The 19,826-nt window shown below is 32.0% G+C and overlaps 2 protein-coding genes across 4 annotated transcripts in view; both read left to right on the top strand.

The window, feature by feature from the left end:
- LOC143232511 (protein CIP2A-like) overlaps positions 1-9,741 on the top strand; it is a 67,853-nt gene extending 58,112 nt beyond the window's left edge. For all 3 annotated transcript variants that reach the window (XM_076468074.1, XM_076468075.1, XM_076468076.1), the window contains 6 exons: positions 860-931; positions 3,007-3,122; positions 3,643-3,756; positions 5,880-5,962; positions 6,565-6,704; positions 8,618-9,741. In XM_076468074.1, the coding sequence (XP_076324189.1) occupies positions 860-931; positions 3,007-3,122; positions 3,643-3,756; positions 5,880-5,962; positions 6,565-6,704; positions 8,618-8,797 (705 nt within the window). In that variant the 3' untranslated portion in view covers positions 8,798-9,741. The remainder of the gene's footprint in view (positions 1-859; positions 932-3,006; positions 3,123-3,642; positions 3,757-5,879; positions 5,963-6,564; positions 6,705-8,617) is intronic.
- On the top strand, positions 8,713-15,498 carry LOC143232513 (uncharacterized). The gene is made up of 2 exons (XM_076468077.1): positions 8,713-8,843; positions 14,499-15,498. Exons 1-2 carry the CDS (start codon positions 8,837-8,839, stop codon positions 15,353-15,355), a joined length of 864 nt encoding a protein of 287 aa, XP_076324192.1. The 5' UTR covers positions 8,713-8,836; the 3' UTR covers positions 15,356-15,498.
- Positions 15,499-19,826: the final 4,328 nt, after the last annotated feature.

Raw genomic sequence — 19,826 nt, 5'->3', positions numbered from 1 at the left:
TGGTTTGCCCTGCTTTGCAATCAAGTACGCAACTTCGTACGATGCTGTGAGGATCAGTTTGTTGATGGGTACAAAGCCCAGAACAGGCAAAGTAGCCTTTTCATCAAACCTGGCTCTCTTTACCTTAAATTTAGCAAGTGTTGTGTTCTTGTATTTCCTGTATCCATGCAGCTTTATGGAGTGTTCTCTTAGTTTTGCCTGTGCTAGACTAGACTTGCTTAACTTGTCATTGAGAATCATGCATTGAGGACACTGATTCCCATCATGTTCCATTATACACGTGAATCCATATTGTATATATTCGTCCAACCACTTTCTGTTTTTGCTTAACATAGTATGAAGGGATTGAAAGATTGGGAAAAAATGACAAATGACGCATGATTACTACAGTCACAAATCGACTGCTAAGTGTACGAAGTTCCCTGCAGCACAGATATTAAGGCCAAGTGATGTGACGTGATCAGCTGCAGCCAATGATGGCCAAGTGGAGCATGACATCACGAATCATACGAGTGGGGTGAACTGAATGGACACACATGGTGTGTGTGTCTTGACCTCTGCCGAACCCCTGAGACTGACTCACTGAACAACCCAATGGTGATTTATGTTTGGACTGATTTGTCAGAGAGAGCAAAGTAGTTGCTTTTTCAAATAATTTTTTTTCTATTAGATTTCCAGTTTTTAAGATGTACATCAATTCTCTTTCTTTTAGTACATATAACTAAATCTTGGTATTTTCAGATTTAAACATCCTGTAGCTACATCTGTTATTTGTGAATATATGACATAAACATGTGTGATTTGGTGAATACTTATCTAAAGAGTACTAAAACCTCTGTGACTTGTCTTTGAAATTTAGGCTTTAAGGCTACGTAAATTGCTCAAAGAATCAGAGAGACGCTCAGAAGATGCTAAAGAACTCACAAGACAGGTAGGATGGAGTTTTTAGAAGATATGAACTTGTTAAAGGTTAGAGGAAGTTGAAATATTTTTATTTAAAAAAAATACTCTTTTATATCCATGTCCATCAATAGATACTTTGAGTGAAAATGGAAAGCACAGTTTTTATTTAATTTAAACAGTATATGATATTTCTCAAACATAGCAAAATAAAATAATTGGCATTACTGACATTGCATACTTTTATCCATTAATTTAAATACATTCAGTTTAACTCTTACTTCACCACATCTCATTTTGTTCCATGTAAGTCAGTGATAATTCTTAGTTGAATTAGGAGCCAAACATTATGAAAGTAAAAGTTTATAGTACATGAATAACATGATGCAATGTGAGTAATGCTAAGCTGCTTTATTAACCAAAGCAAATTTTACCCTTTCTTTTTCAGTTAAGTGTTTTTGGCTGAATTTCACATTTCTTTTGTGTTACATCAACCCAGAACACTTACACTGTGATATTTATTGCTTAACTAGACCTGTAGAAGGAAGCAACTAATACAAGAAGTTGATCAAGGTATTGCTGCTGTTAGACACACCAAAGTGTGTTACCTTTAAAGATGAAAATGTCTGAGAACTAGCAAAAATTAAAAGACACCTAATGATACTTTCATTCTGAGTTGAATTATGTGAAGTGAACTTTGGTAACAAGAGTGACTAGATGAAGGGAATAAGGTTATTTTTTAACTTTCTCATTTACTACTGTGGTAGCATATTTTCAAGAATAAGATATGTACAGCTAATATAAGTACTTGTTTCAGATGAGTAGATACAAATTGAAATTATTACTACTGCTAGGATTTTGGAGTTGTTTCTCTTAGTGGCAGATAATGGCAAAGTACAAGTAATTTGAATCTGATTTTAAAGCAAATTTTTACATTCTTGATAATCAAACTTTGTAAACCTAACTTTGTTGTTTACAGTCATGCCACTAAAGAAAAAATAATACTTGCACAAATTTTCTTTGTATTGCTTAACAAAGACTGAATGTACTGAAAACTTTTAAACTTTCTAGAAAACTATGTGTAGCTTAGAATCAATAGTAGGTAAAGCTGGTGAATATAGGTCATTTCTTTTGTATAGATTTCCCAAAAGAAGTGGCTGAGATTTGGCCCACACTTGTATTGCTTCACTGTAGATGTTGTGTGTTGACTAAATTAACATTCTTCTTTCTGTCATTAGTTTATTTGAAAAGAGCACTCTCCTCCAGCTTCTATGATTGTCTAGAATGTGATGCTCATTTCAGCCTTTTATCTTTCCTAAGCACTGGTTTTTAAGCAGCCATGTGTTGATTGAGGTCAGCTCATGCTGGTATGTATCTTACTGTTCACACTTTTAGTTAGCAAGATCTCTACCGAATTGTCTTATAAAGCAGTGTCTCTTGAGTTACTTAACATCATGTTCAAAGGGATTATGCTTGCTGTTTTAACAGCTTCTATTATCAACAGTACTAGTTGTAATTACATCCTTCAAACATATATCCCAGTGAAACAATATTTTGCCTCAATCCATTGCATAAAGTAGTTTTACGAGACAAAACTCTTGTTTCTACATATTTGTCATTCCCCTCCTGGAAGCTGTTAGTGTATTTACCATATTACTGTTAAAAATAACATAGCTACTTGTACTTTTATTAGTATTGCATTGATATGAAAGTATCTGGCTAAATCACAGTGTAAAATCTGAATAGGTTTCTGTGTTTTGGTGCAATTTATTTTCATACAGTAGTAGGAAAGCAATCCCATGATATTTTATATCCATTTCATTCATTGTGTCTATAATTATTTCTAATATTTAATATGTAAAACAATTTGTTTCTTAAGTTTAAAGATATCTCACTATCTATAAGAACAATTTAGGGAAAGGCGTAAAAGAACAGGTAAAACAGTTGATTGTCTACTTTAATATTATATATATATTTTTGTATTAATATGTCTGATAGTCCTCAAAGGTGTATGAGAAATTAGAGTTTAATATGTGCACTTAGTAGTGAATATGGTGCCCAAATATATCATCATCTTCATTGGTATGTTACATGTTCACATTATAGGCTGTCCAGCAACAGAGAGCACTTGAACATGAGTTAGAAGTATCCAAACAGGAGAATACTTTACTTGATCAACAGCTAGAGGAACACAAAGAGGCCATCATAGATCATGCTCAAAGGTAATCTGCACAGTATGAATTAAAAATAGGTGCACTATACAAATAACAAACTCCATGCAATCAGTAAACCACTGATTGGCATTAAGTATTTTATTAGATGTTAAATGTTGTGTTTTAAACATATGTATCTCAGTCAAGTTTATCATGAAGTATGTTTCATCCACTCTAATTTTAAGTTAAGCCACCTGAGGTAATATAGCACGATCTGAATATGAATTAATAGTTTTGTGATTTAGTATGTTAGTGTTTCATCAAACTATTAGCTGTTAAACTTGTTACCTAACCTAAAAAAAAATGTATAATTTTATGTTTCTGTGTGACTTTGTTATGAAAAAGCTAGCTAGCAATATTTACTTTTTTCTAGTACTAAATGAAAGTTTCAATTTAATGAACAACAAACTGTGAAGAGACCTCTGACAAATTATTGAAAGTTTTCTGGAAACTTTTCTAAACCTATTTCATACAAAAACTTTATTTGTACAACATTACTGCTGAATATTATAATTTTATTTTATTCTAGGCTAGAATCTGTGCAGAAAAGTTTGGAGAATCTACAGCTTGACTACAACTCGGTTCTGGAAATGAATGCAATGTTGCAGCGACATAGTGAGACGATGAAACAGAAACAAGACTCGTATGTCTCCCTTCACTGTTTGTTTGCATGTCTATTTTATGTCATTTTATTTGTTATATTATGAGGTTATTGGAAATAACATAGTCATTATCAAACAATGAACTTAAAAACTTGTTTTCACTTAACTTTCCAAGAGGCATTAATTCAATAATGAAAGTATCTATTTATAAAAAAACAGTTGTATTATGCATAGATATATTTATACTTTTGTGTACAAATCCAAAATCTGTTATGTAGAATCTCATATTCGTGTTATATTAGTAAATTTTCATTTATGGATAAGTAACACTTCAATCTTTATAAATAATACCCTTGCATTTGTCTGTCCTGAACTTGTATTACAAATTTCTCAACCAAATGCAACAGATCTCACATGATTAAAAAGGCCATTTTTCAAAAAATCTGGATTGCATATCACATTTCAATTCAGGATCATCTTCCTGTTTGTTTTTTTTTAGTTAGTCAAACTTTTCAATGCCATGAGTATGGTACACTATGGCACAATGTCATTATCATTGTGTACTTGTTTGACTTCAATTTCAACTTTAATTTTTATTTACAAATTATTTCACTTAAATTATACCTAACCCACATGTAGCTTCCTAAAAAAATAAACATTGCACTAAATACAGTTTCTGTGGGCTTTCCCAAGTTATTTAGGCCTAAAATACCCATACAAGGTTCAAAATCACACATATCACTTTGTGAACACCTATTCATGTTTCTTTATATCCAGCTACACATGCCTTTATTACAATTTTATATTTGCTCTAATTTGAAATGATGTAGCTTTGATTCATTTCATAGACTACTATAAACATTTTTAGACACTTTTCTTTACTACAGTGTTCATACATTTTGAATTCCTTTCACGTCATAAAACCATGTCGTACACTGACTACTCATAGCTGTTTTAAGCTCTATAAACTATTGTAAATACCATTACTTTACAAGTAGTTTTAGTAAATAAAGTTATGTCTACATGAGTTTATCTGACTGCATAAAGTTTTTCAAATAGACAAGGATTTATTAGTCTAACACATAAAGCCTACAAGAAAGCGTAGAAATGGTGTGAGTAAAATGATAAAATTAGGAAGGGCATGGCTAGGAAGTGCTTATTTTAAAATTATTTAGAATTTTAATTCAATGTCAATCAGGTTTTATTTGTGATTGTTAGTAGCTGAAATATAGTGCCATGTACAAAGTGATATACTTCACTTAATTGCAATAAATCCTTGTCTTACTCTTTCACTACAGTAGCAGTGTTTATTTCTTGTAATTTTGCTATAGCCTTGCAGTGTTTGGTACATAGTTTCAAGTCCACTAAAATAGGTTGTTTGTTATTTCATGGTAGAATCCTTTGTTTTGTGATGTCATATTCATTCGTCTTTTAGTTGCATTCAAAATATCATTTACCAAATATTTATAGGCCTATTTTTCTCAATTTCATTATTTATATATCTTGATATATTCACAAGCAGTATATACTCTAAAGGCATCCATTGGGATAAATATTGGAGTTTCTCCAACATTTCTGCTGTGCTTATTCTAGTATGATAGAATAATCAGCCAAAACCACTTGTGCAAGTGAAGAAAAGTGTTTTTTTATTTATTCATAGTGACTAAACAACAAGATACACTTGGCAGAAGTAAAGCAGTGAACATCACACAACCACAGAATTTACTCCAAGACTTCTGTGAAAATATGTTATCTTGCTGAAGATATACTATAGTCATATGATTTATATAACACATAATCATTAAAAACACATATTCATAGCCAAATCAAATACATCTTTTTTGTAGATATAGGAAGAAAAGAATAGCATGTGCTATGTATTCTTTAGTGTATAGCAGTGAAAAGATTAATTATAATATTCAGTGACAATTATTATTTAAATTATTTTATATTTTAGAATGTTAGAATGTTTTAAGAGTATAATATCTCTACTAAATCAAACTAGATGCACTCTAGTAGCACCGTAAACTTGTGTCTTTACTTGAACCAGACTAGAGGCACCTGACATACTGTTGTTAGTTTGTTTCCTCTCTAATGAAACTAATTAGTGATATTTATTTGGGCTTTTGAAAATAAAGATCATATATATTGCACAATCTTCAAGGATGTTACAGCAAATTTCTGACTTAGAAAATGAAAAGAAGAATCTTGCAAAACAACTAAAAGAAAAGGACACCAAACTGAAAGGTGACATTACTGATTTATTTTTACAGTATTCTCTATTCATACTATATTTTTTTAACTATTACAAAGTTTGGTATAAATAACTGATCAAATAAAATCACCCAGTTTCTATGTAAAATGCGTAGTGGACCTGAGCAGTAAATAGTGAGATTAGTTCTCATATTGATGGCATTTTATTTTGGGGTTTTTGTGTGGCTATTATGTTATTAGTGACAATGTAAGCAACAAAATAATAAATTCTCAATCTATTTTAGGCAAAAAGTGTTTAAAAGCTTATGATTTCTATATTCCATCTGGAATTTAATGGTGATGACATTGTTAAAAAATGTAATTACATAAACAAGTTTAAATTGAGTTTTGTATTTGTTCATAAAAGAATATTTCAAATTTGAAGAAGTGATTTTTTGGTAATATTTAACATTTTTATTTAAATAAAAAAGCTTTAAATTCTAATATTCGTAACATTATACATTAAGTTATATAATCGTATAATCTATATATTAACTATATTATCTTATCATAAAAAAGCCGTTTCTTGTATGATAACAGGTAAATATAAATTTTTGTAGAATTACTCAAAAGTACTTTTTATTGTAAATTTTTAGAACTAAACCGTACCCTACAGAAGTCAGAAGAGGCTTTGCAAAAGAAAGAAGAGGAGTATTCAGAACTAGAAAATGAGAGAGACACTCTTCAAAAGAAAATGCAATCAGTAGAAAAAGAAAAAGCTAAACTTCAGCAAGAGGTGAGGTCTTTATCAGTCAAAGATAGTGCTCTTTAAGAGTGATTTGTTCTGGTTTGAATTTTGCTCAAAGCTACATAAGGGCTATCTGCACTAGCCATCCCTAATTTAGCAGTGTAAGACTAGAAGAAAGGCAGCTAGTCATCACCACCTACCACCAACTCTTGGGTTACTCTTTTACCAACAAATAGTGGGATTGACTGTCACATAATAATGCCCCCATGGCTGAAAGGGTGAGCATGTTTGGTGTGACCGGAGATTCGAGCCTGCAACCCTTGGATTACGATTTGAATGCCTTAACCAACTGGCTATGCCAAGCCATTTTTTGAGAGTGAAATATTTTAATAGAATTAAACAAAAAAATAGATAAAAATGCTCTTTACACTCTTACTAAAGGGATTTATTTTTCAATGTTTTGACCAAAGGAACACTTCAGTTTAAACAAGTTTTTGTTAGAGCCCAAGTTATTTTGATAGCTTTTTAAACATACTAGTTAGTTCCATAACAATTGCATTACATTTGAAATAATATTTTTTGATGCTACTTGTACGATTATAATTTATCCAATAACCATGGTGGCATTTTTTTTTACCAATTTCAGCGTCTGATGCCATAACTATTATAGAATTATTCCATGTTGATTTAGCTAATATTTAATGTGTGTGTCTTACATTCATTCTGTGAGGTTATTCTTTTCTTTGAGATTTATGTTTTGATCTGTTTGTTTGTTGTCAAAAACCATATGACATCCTTCTGAAGAATAATAATCCCTCATAAAGAATGTGGATGTTTTGCTTCATGTATTAGTGACAGAAGAAATAAACATTTTATTTTTTAATATTTAATTAAACTCAACTTTGAAAAAGAAATTTAGTAAATTAAGGAACAAATGTTTAAAGACAAACATTATTACTTCTGAATGAAAACCAAACTTAAATTGGTATCTACACTGTCCATTTTTCCTTCATACAAAATGAGTCTGGTCTCACTAAATTATTAATTAATTTATATTTTTTGTAACTTCCTCTGTTAAGGTTTTAAATGTAACTGTCCTTATGATTTGTACTACACATGATGATCATGAAATAACTTCTCACAATATTAACTTCCTTCTACAGAAACTGTTTTAAAAACAAATGTTTATTTGTGTGTCTGGTCAGTCATCAACTATTTTCAAGTTGCTGTTTTCTTTTCTACAGAAACTGTTTTAAAAACAAATGTTTATTAATGTGTGTGGTCAGTTATCAACTATTTTCAAGTTGCTGTTCTCTTTGTTAAATTTTTTTTTAAATTTAGTTGTGAGCTTTCATTCCTCTTATCAGTCTTCATCAGGAACAGTGTACCGAACAATACAAATTTGCTTCTCTTTTTTTAAAGTATAATTTTCTAGTTACTTGTATTAGAATAGTTATTATTCTCAGTATTAACAGCAAATGCCTCCTTGGTTGCTCAGTAGTTAAACGGGACTTTTAATACTATAATTTCAATGTTAATAACTTGGTAGAAAAGCACAGATAGCCCATCATTTAACTTTGTGCTTAACAACAAAACAAACAATAACAACATGTTTATTTTTTATCATTTTAAAAATTCAAGCTTTTCTGTGAAGGTAGAGTTACTGGCTTTCAAAGACTTCCACTGACAAATGGCATTATTACAAATAGGAAATCATTAATCATGCTTCAAAAATTTAATTGTTCTTGATCAGTAATAAATAAGTTTATTTTGAATAAAAATATATTTGTAGCATGATGTATTTGATATTTCAGTTGTTGTGTACTTTTAACTTATTAGATTAAATCCACATATGAGAGAAAGTGAATCTTTAGGAATATTTTATGTCTATTTTTTTTCCTGATTGGGTTTTGCAAAATACAAAATTATTTAACTGTAATTTGTTTCTTACTGCATTTCAGGTGTCATCACTGGAGTTGTTATGTAACCAGCATGAGGCAGTTATACAAGAGAAAACGAATGTTATTCAAAGCCTTAATGAACAGCTGGATCGTCACAAAAACATAACAGAAATGATACACAACTTAAGTAGTGGTCGAATCAACATATCCAGTCTCTTGAACCAAAAACCTAATAGTTAGATTTTACTGAAATAGAAATTTTAAGGACAAGACTGCTATATGGAAGGTAATATGTGTCCACTCCTTACCTGTTTCGCTATTGAGTTTTATGAAATCCATGAGAGATAAACCTATGTAACTTGTTCTCGTTTGTAGATTTGTAATAAAAGAAAAATAAACACAGACTCAAAAAGAGTATTGTATTAGGTAAGTATCAATTTATATACATAATGGCTTGATATATACAAACACTACAATACATTTTGAATATAGTATCCCATGCTCAGTTTACTAGAAATGTTTTCAGAATATTTGAACCTGAGGAGAGTGATCTGTCAGTTCTTGAAAAATTCATTGAAAGACACTTCAACATTGTTCAGATAAATCGTGAAATGGGGAACTATATACAGGCAAAATTAGGAATTAATTGATGATATAGGTAAATGAAACTATTTGTAATCAAGCCCTTAGTAAATTAATGTAAGGTTTAACATTTATATTTAAATACCAGTTTAAAAATACCTTTAATCTGTATTTCTTTTGAAATACTCTATTTTCTTAAATATTAATAAGAACTATGATTTCTAACCCACACAACTTTTTACACTGTACAACTGATAAGACCATGTGTGAAACTCCTATTTTCTGTTCATCACTTTGTTTAGCATTCACTTCATTTGAAAATTAAATTATAAAAATACTTGAAACCATATAGTTATTATTAAATGTGGCAAAATGTAGAATAACAGTCCTGATTATAAAGACAGAAAGATAGCAGTTATTTATCTTTCAACTGAAAAATTGAAAATTTGTATATATATTTTGTGTACGTACCACAGAAATTTCTAAAAAAAAAAAAAAAAAGATTGTATCTGTGTGTTATGAAACAATTATGTCTACTTGAAAGCAGAAATGTAGAGCAATTGTGTTTTATTAAACTATAATAAAAATGTAATCAAAACAAAGTTCAAAAAGATTATTTTCTCTTGTAACATCAAAGTAGTAAAACTTTACGATAAATTATTAGATTATTCTGATTAACAATTATACATAACTCTGAAACTTTAAGTAACTTTATAAAGCATTATTTCATATGTAGGAAACAAATAATAGATAGTAAAAATACAGTAATACCAAGAATCCTTTACTACATACAGTTTGGAATTTCCTTAAATTACATTATCAGATCTAAATATTTTTTTTAAGTTAATGAAACCGTGACATTATCATCGAATGAGTTTACATATTTAATCAGAAGATTAGAAAGAATAGATTTAAATGATAACAGTACAATCAAATGAACAATAAAATGTATTGCATACACATTTGATAAATAACATTGTTAAAAAAACTATTATAGAGAAATTCTTAAATATTAAGTCATCCCATAAGTAATGTTTGAAAATTTAATACAGAGAGTCCATTATCATTCCTGTCTTTGTAGAAGGCTCTAATGACTAAAATATGTAGTAGGATTTGTTTGTTTGTTTGTTTTGGAATTTCGCACAAAGCTACTTGAGGGCTATCTGTGCTAGCTGTCCCTAATTTAGCAGTGAAAGACTAGAGGGAAGGCAGCTAGTCATCACCACCCACTGCCAACTCTTTTACCAACGAATAGTAGGATTGACCGTAACTTTAAATTTAATACAGAGAGTCCATTATCATTCCTGTCTTTGTAGAAGGCTCTAATGACTAAAATATGTAGTAGGATTTGTTTGTTTGTTTGTTTTGGAATTTCGCACAAAGCTACTTGAGGGCTATCTGTGCTAGCTGTCCCTAATTTAGCAGTGAAAGACTAGAGGGAAGGCAGCTAGTGATCACCACCCACTGCCAACTCTTGGGCTACTCTTTTACCAACGAATAGTAGGATTGACCGTAACTTTAAATTTAATACAGAGAGTCCATTATCATTCCTGTCTTTGTAGAAGGCTCTAATGACTAAAATATGTAGTAGGATTTGTTTGTTTGTTTGTTTTGGAATTTCGCACAAAGCTACTTGAGGGCTATCTGTGCTAGCTGTCCCTAATTTAGCAGTGAAAGACTAGAGGGAAGGCAGCTAGTCATCACCACCCACTGCCAACTCTTGGGCTACTCTTTTACCAACGAATAGTAGGATTGACCGTAACATTATAACACCCCTATGGCTGGCAGGGCGAGCATGTTTGGCTCGACGCGGATGCGAACCCGCGACCCTCAGATTATGAGTCGCATGCCTTAATGCACTTGGCCATGCGGGCCTATGTAGTAGGGTGTGTATAAAAAAAAATGTTCAGACAAATAAAAGAAACTAACCTAACTCCACTTTTTCAGATCATTAATCAAATAAATCTTTATGAAGATGGATATGTCTGAGGAGCACAATAGGCATATAATGCTTTATGAGTTTAAAACAGGCAATAGTGCAGCAGAAACAATGCAAAACATTCAAGGTGGTTTCAGAAATTCAGATCAGGTGACAACAGCTTAAGTGATGCAGCCAGCAGCAGGTCATTAATTAAACTCAACAGGACGACATGATGAAGATTGTGCTCTAACAGTTGAAGAACTAGCACATAAGCAGAACAGTTAGTTATGGCTAACTTTGATATTCAGTCTTTATTCACTGACAGTTCACTTGAAGAAACAGCTAAAGTAATTATTCTACAATTATTCCCTACCATAAATACTCTGTATTCTAACTTTGACTAACAAAATTTCAAACAGCTTCTTAAATTGGTCTTCAGCAATAATCACTTCGTTTTTAATGGCCATCTTTATGACCAGACAGACAAGAGTGGTCATGGGATCACTCCTAGGTCTGACGCTTGCAAATATTTTTCTGTGTTATTACGAACGTAATATATGCAATAATTTTCAAATTGAAATATACATTCTATTTAACAACATTGAAAACAAACGAATATTGATCAACTTAGTATTAAGGATCACTCAAAAAGAGACCTGCAGTAAGTTGTACACTGATTGTGGCAAGTAAAGTGTGATCTTTTGTAACAGGAAAAAAGCCAACTCCATGAGTACAATGATCAATAACAAAATATCTCAGTGTATCTTAGGCAACAGTATACAACATAGGAAGTATCTTCATCTTGAAAAAGTGAAGAATTTCACATGTGTAAAAGTTGTTTGCAATACGTAACTATTCAGTATTTGCAAACTTCAATCAGCTGTAGAGGGCTCAGCATGGTTAGGTGGATTAAGGCATTGGAATCGTAATCCGAGGATCGCGGGTTCGAATCTCCGTCGCACCAAACATGCTCGCCCTTTCAGCCGTGGAGGTATTATAATGTTACAGTCAATCTCACTACTCGTTGGTAAAATAGTAGCCCAAGAGTTGGCAGTGGGTAGTGAGATTAGCTGCCTTCCCTCTAGTCTCACACTGCTAAATTAGGGATGGCTAGCGCAGATAGTCCTCGTGTTGCTTTACACGAATTTCAAAACAAGTCAGGTGTAGAGTAAGATGTGCATTCATTGCTATTCTATGCGAAAACACTACGACGATGTTGTGAGTTTTCAAATCATTTTAATATAACGTTTTCTACCTCTGTATATTTCTTAGGCTAGTCCAACAAGCTTGGGACTATTACATGTTCTGCTATAGATAAAAAAAAACTGTAATAGGACTTTTAATGTTTTATGTGAATTATGTAAATAATAAATCAATATAACTTAATGGCCTTTATAAATATGTTGATGACGAAAAGGAACAAAAGGGTTATTTCTACGCTAGTACTTAATTTTACTTCTTGATTCGTGTTTGTGTGTTTTTCTTATAGCAAAGCTACATCAGGCTATCTTCTGAGCCCATCGAGGAGAATCGAACCTCTTATTTTAACGTTGTAAATCCGGAGACTTACCGCTGTACTAGCGGGGGGCACTTCCTGCTTCACAGAAGCATTTATGCATCCAAATGAAATAATGTAGTACAGAAAGCGTTCATAGGAAATATAAATATTTGAGTGCAATTAATATTTTGAAAAGGGTGTATACATGTATAAACCGAAATAAGGTAATTACTTTTGAAAGCTAGTTATTGGTACCGTAAAAATATGAATATGTCGCATGATTTAAAATTTTAAATAGTATTTATTCAACAGGTTGCTCAGTATAAATTTTAAGACAGTAAATAGTATCCAGTTCATTAAAATATTAATAGTTGTAACAAATAATTAACAACCTGAACTTGGTTAGGGGGCTCGACTCCTAACTTGAGGGTCACAGATTCGAATCTTCATTACATTAAACATTCTCGTCCTTTTAGCTGTGAGGGTGTTGTAATGTAAGAATCAATTTCACTATTCGTTGGTAAAAGAATATCCCAAGAGTTGACGATGGGTGGTGATGAATAGCTGCATTACCCTTATAAATTAGGGATGGCTAGAGCAAAAGCTATTGTGTAGTTTTGTGCGAAATTCAAAAAAACAAACAACCAACTTGGACATATAGGTAAATCACATTTTAAAATAATTTACAAATGCACAGTGTAAATAGTATCTGTTTGTTGTAAATAATCTAGATAATACTGTAAAGCGCAAGAAAATCGAAAAGTCTGTCTGGTGAAATGACAGTTGTTTTTTAACCATCTATATCTAATTATAGGAAAAAGTAATATGATAATATAAACGAAGTGAAAATGATTTTGAAAGTGTAGTTATTAGAACGCTCTCTACTAAGGATTTTTCAGTTTGATAAGATGTAATGTTAGCGAAAAACAGGTGATGTTTTTATTATATTAGGTTTAATATAACGTACAAGTAAAATGCTTAATAAGCTATTGATCTGGCCTAACTTATTTTCAGTAAAAGCCTATTTCTATTAGATTTAAAATTAATACATTATTTGAAAAAACAAACGAAAAACATATATTCGAAAATAGCCTTAGGCCTAACTAATTAGTATTAGGTTTTTGTGGCTTTGGTTAAGGTCAAACTTACTTCAAAGATTTAAAGGTAAGCTAAAAGTAAACTCTTACAAGAATACTATTTTGTTTTTGTTGAATCTTTACTACCTGAAATTGTAAGATAAGCAGTTTTGTCTGTCGTAGCTTAGAAAATTGCATATCGTTGTTTTAATGTGCAGTAAACTGGAGAAAAGGTAGGCCAAATATTAAGGGATACAACATGCTATATACTACATAACATTAAGCCTATATTTTTTTATATTTAACTGAGAGATGTTGGAAGTAATGAATTAATAAACCTCAACAATTAGTCTTATCCATATTTAATATTAATTATTACTATATAATAACATTTCATAGTTTTCTAATCCATTAAGTTGTTATTTGAAAATTGCATTAATTCTGGAGAAGAAAATTAAAATATTTTGTTACGTTACTTAGAATAAAAAGTCAATAAATAAGATTCTATCCACTTTTCTAAATTACGCGATAGAAGCTTCTGCCTGTCTATTAGTATGTTTTAGTTGAGTGTAGAATTAGTAAGAGGAGCATTAATAATAGGATTTCCCCCAGTGGCACAACGGTATGTTTGCGGACGTACAACCCTAGAAACTAGGTTTCGTTACCTGTGGTGGGCAGTGTATAGATAGCCCATGGTGAAGCTCTGTGCTTAATCTCAAACAAATAATAATAGGCTACATATGATAAGTATTTTCATATTAAACTTGCATAAAGCTAAATTATAGTTAATATTTTTCGTAATGCTACTTTAGAACTTTAGATATCTCTATTGTGTATAAATATTAAATTTTGTAATTTTCTCAGCCTGTAAAGTAGATCGACAGTCCGCTATAATTGACTGCTGGATTGTGATGACTTCAAAAAATATCGGTGGAGACTCTGATAGCAAGAACAAGCTTGATGAAAATGTTAAAACTAACGAATCCAGGACAGAAAAATCTCCGTCAATGGAAACAGTAACCAGTTCTGCATGTTCTCAGGAAAGTTTGTATGCTGGGAGTCTACCAGATGATTCTGGCAATCACACAGTTCCTGTTTCTTCTTTTGCGATGTCACAACCCGTTGTTCGTCGAACTAGTAGTTTAACAGACCTTACCCGGTACTTTCGATACTATGAGCATATTCAACAAAGAATGAAACGTTCGGGATATAGTTATTCATGGGAAGATTTCATATCTGTGTTTGGAATTTCTGCTTCAGACTCATTTTTTATATCCCCGCTTGAGATCACTACAAATGCTTCGACAATTCCAAATTCTTCTTGGAAAAAAAGACGTTATTTTGGGTCTTCTAATATTAAACCAAACTTCCATACAAGATCAAACCCTAAGAAGTCACTGTCTTCTGGTTTGGCCTGTCCTTCGCGCCATCAGGATTGTGACTCAGATCAGGATTCAGACCTCACTTCAATAACTCCAGTTGAGTCTCAAGAATTACTCAGTGAAGCCGAAGATATTTTAGATAATTGGATAGCAAAGCCATATCCCCAATATGACGAATCCCCTTTAGTGAAACCTCTGATGAAGGAGAAAAGAAAGAATGATGCCATTGATTTCCTACCAAAGCACAAAGTTACAGAGCTTATAAAATACTGGTCCAAAGTGGATTGCCGAAAAGTACTTTCTTGTGATAATATTGATGTAAAAAATTCAAACCAGTAGTCTTTCTATTCGATTATTACATTGATTGGTACAGTGGGTAAATTATGTAAATGCACTTGAACATTTTTAACAACATATAAATTAGCATGTTAAATCGACCATCAATGTCTCTTTCTTGAAAACTGCATAAATGTAAATTCTCATTTTTATTGCCATGGTTTGTGTAACTTTTTTAAATCAGTTATTCTTATATTCCGTTATATTTTATTCAATTAATGTGAATGTTTTAGTTTTAATAACATGGTTTAAAATTTTGCGTCACGTTTATTTATGCTTATTCTACAAAACGTTAAACCTAGAGAGGTGTTTGTTTGACTTGATAATTTTCTGTATGGTTTGTGTTATTTTATTTTCAGTGAAGTTGATTAAATTGTATTCAATCGTTCCAGTTGCTCGACTGTTTAAAGTTTATCCTTTCTCTGTACGTGTGTGAATTCCTCCTTTAAGCTCAGCGCAAGTATGTGAGCTTATAATGCACAATTGGGTTTCGATACCCGCGGTGAATAGAACACAAACAGTTCGCTGTGTAGCTTTGTGCTACACAACAAATAAACGTATTAAAATCCTTACCTGAGATAAAAAAGCATCCGATGAAAAAAAGATGAAATTCTTTAAAAAGCGAAACAAACGTTTAATTTTAATTTAATATTCTCCCTATTAGGAGATTTCTTGAGCAAGCAAAACCACTTAACGACTGCAAAATAAATCCCATATAAGAAGCAAGTTTTCTGAAATCCATAATGTTTAAGCGTGTTCAGTGATTTATTATCAACATTTTACTTAAAGACATAGACATACGTGCAAGATGAAAATAAAATAACTACCATAGACAAACGAATATTTCGAACAGCAGGCTAAGGTTTAAATAACGTACATGGTGACGCAACCTCATGCTAAATGCTACTTTGAGAGAATGGCATCTGGTTGCGTAGAGAACAATTTCAACCCTGATGCAACAAGTTCATTGCAGCAACTAAATCATACAACACGTTTGATGGTTTCTGTAAGGAAAATATAGTGTAAATATAATTACATAAAATAGATTATAATATCTTTATAAATCACAAGTTATTCTCCAACATGAAGTATAAACTAGCTGGTTCATAGTTGAATGTCTTGTATTATACCAAAATATATTTCTGCTAGAATTGTCCAGCTCAGGAATTTAATAAAATATTTACCATTACTTTAAACTAAAAGTTTACGTAAAAATAAATGGAATGTTAATATCGGTATTCACCCATAAGTGGAGTCATTGCTTCACGGCTTGTCTTTGCTATAGTGAAAATGGCTATGGTTTGAACTTCTCCAGTGTATTGAAGATCAAGATATTCTATAAACTCATCGGGTTTCGTCGTGTGGTGAAGTAGTGTTTCCATGTTAGGAATTTAAGTGATGAATTGCAACAAAATCATATTTTTTGGCATTGTTATTCATCATCCTATGATTTCTTTCGGATTCTATCTTTGGTATACAAAGAGATACTGTAGTCTTTTTATGACTAGGTCAGCAACGAACCATTCACTAAATTAAGCTTTAGCTTTAAGGAATGGAATGCTTGGTCACAATCTAAGATGTATCTAGACTTTCGTGAGAGCAGTTGATGTTGCTATTTTGAGAAGTTGGCCACAAATTGTTGACAATATGATTCAAAGGTGGACTTTTCGTTTGGTCTAGTTGGTAACAGATTGAGACCAGTCTCTCATCGTGGCTAGTTGTACGCTCCATTTCTCCTTAAGATGTGTTAAGAGAATTTCAACTTCCTCGATTTCAGTTTTAAGCCTTCTCTACTTGTATGCTGCAGTATCATTCTCAGCCAGAGCACCAGCAAAAGTCGTGTGTCCAAGTGAGAACTTCTTGACACCACTATTATATAGTCATCTCTCTCTTTAGCAAAATCTCCTTGGGCACGAGCATTACTACTTTAGAAATAAAACCATTCTTTCAAACTCGTATACTGAAGGGATCAAGTATGGTCTAATACACACGTTAGCAGAGACAGAAAAATTCCTAAATAAAGTATGTGGTCATGGTACCCAAACTTCTCCCTATCTACTTTTGGCATTCTCATGCAAACTGATTTCTATGCAAGTGTTAGGTAATACTGCTTTACACAATGAGTCATCGGTCAGGAAAATTGAGAAATAGATGTGAATTTAGCTAAATGGCTGAATTTTGAGCTAAGAAATGAACAGACTGAACACAAAGGGCAGTGGTAAGTTTACGGACTGACAAGTTGAAAATCCGCGGTTCGATTCTCCACGCAGAATTCAGTAGATAGTCTAATGTAGCCTTACTCTGAAAGAAACGTGCAAAATATCTTAACGATAAAAAAAACCTGTCGAATTTGTCTAGAATGTTAAATTTACAAAAATGTATAGTTACCAACGTGACTAATTATATCAATTTTAACAAAATGGTTTTTCATTTTTGGTGGTGCAGATTTAATCAATACTTAAAAGACTTTCTTTGACAAAAGATCTTAATTGTTAGCTCCAATATCTAAAATTTTGCAAATTATTTTTGTTGATTTGAAATTAATTACTGAAATTTTAAGAACCTGCATTTCAATGCAGAATTTTCTTGTAGTCTGTCACGGATTTGACCTATTCTTTGTTTAAATTTTGCTTTGCAACTTTCTTTCAACCATCTTAACTTGTACAAACAAGCTTCCTCATTTATTATCACCCTCTAGTGCAGTGGTAAGCCTGCGGATTTACAGCGCTAAAATCAGGAGTTCGATTCACCTCGGTAGACTCAGCGGAAAGCCCGATGTAGCTTTGCCATAAGAAAACACATACGTACTGTGTTCTTATATAGGCCCCCAGTGGCTCAGCTGTATGTATGCGGACTTTCAACGCTAAAAACCGGGTTTCGATGCCCGTGATGGGCAGAGTACAGATAGCCCATTGTGTAGCTTTGCGCTTAATTCAAAACAACAATTATTCGTATATTCCAAACATTTTGTATCAGAAGAACAAAAAGCATATTAACGAAAATATTACTGATCTACGATATGTCATTACGTAAATAAAAATATGCATCCTGTTATCCTTTGAATGACTTACTTATTGGCGATACCGTGAAATGGATAAATACTTTTTTAATGTAACATTTTTATAGAAACTGTTTAGAATCTTGTTTGTATAATTTTAAGTAATTCAATGTTTGATTAATAGGTGACCTCTGAAGCAGTTGTTTTTAAGCTAAATCGTAAAAAAAAAAAAAACATTTTGATACAGAATTTGAGAAACTTGCTTGCGAAATTGCTGCTTCTAATTATTTAATTTTGACCAGTGACAAACACAATTATGTTGGGCATTTGTAGTCAGCAGTGCAGCTAACCATCGGTCTGTCATTTTTCTTTTGTTGAAACTGCTACTCAATGCTCAAATCCTTTATTAGGTCTTACATTTTTCATCTTTATTAAATGGCTTGTACGTCCATTGGTAAGTTAAAAAGAGAAGAAAAACAGTCACATACCATTTCTATAATGTAAAATATAAATTTAATATCTTCATTTATAAGAACTTAAATGAGAATCAACCTCGTGCAATATAAATGACTTATTTGGATACATATCAATAAGTTAATAATTACCAATTTATCTTGCAGAATACTTCTAGCAAGCTTTGTTTTAAACTTACTGCCTCCACAACATCCGTAGGCAACACATTCCAAAGGCTAACCACCTCGTTAGAGAAATAAAACTGTCTTAGCTGAAGATGACTTCTATTCTGCTAATATTTATACTTGTGTCTCTGTGTTAAGTATAAAAAAATGATGCATCAATACTATTAATTATCTTTACAATTTTAAACAGATCACTACTGATTGTTTTTTTCTCAAGAAAAACCGTTTGAAAGATTTCATTTCTTCTAATATGAGAATCCGCGTGCAGCTTTTCGCGAAATTCAAAATAAACAAACATCCTCCATCCCAGGTACCATTCAAGTAACTTTTCTCAGGACCTTTTACAACAATTCAGTGTGTGTGTGTTTTCGTATAGCAAAGCCACAAAGGGCTATCTGCTCAGCCCATCGAGGGGAATCGAACCTCTGATTTTGCGTTGTAAATCCAAAGACATACTGCTGTACTAGCGGGGGGCTCCAACAATTCAATGTATTTCCTAAGACTGATTACAGTATCTCTAATTTGCCCTAACCAGTGACTTACACAATGAAATAATAATATGTTTAGACTTCTATTCAATATTTTTGTAGATACAACCTAAAGTCCTTTTCATAATACCATTTGTAACAACCATTTGCTTTCTTCCATTCAGCCACTCGTCTATCCATTTTGCTAACTCATCAACCACATCTGAAGAGATAATTTTTCTAACCCTACCAATGTGATTTTCTTGGTAAATGTTCTGTGTGCAACTTTATCAAAAACATTTAAAAGTATTTTAATTTTATATCCTTGCTTTTCATAATTCAGATAACAAGTACCATCCTCGAAAAAAAGT

Source organism: Tachypleus tridentatus, chromosome 11 (genome assembly GCF_004210375.1).
Source record: "Tachypleus tridentatus isolate NWPU-2018 chromosome 11, ASM421037v1, whole genome shotgun sequence".
Classification (NCBI taxonomy): domain Eukaryota; kingdom Metazoa; phylum Arthropoda; class Merostomata; order Xiphosura; family Limulidae; genus Tachypleus; species Tachypleus tridentatus.
The sequence above is the reverse complement of the archived record's forward strand: the minus strand, read 5'-3'. Positions and strand labels throughout refer to the sequence as shown.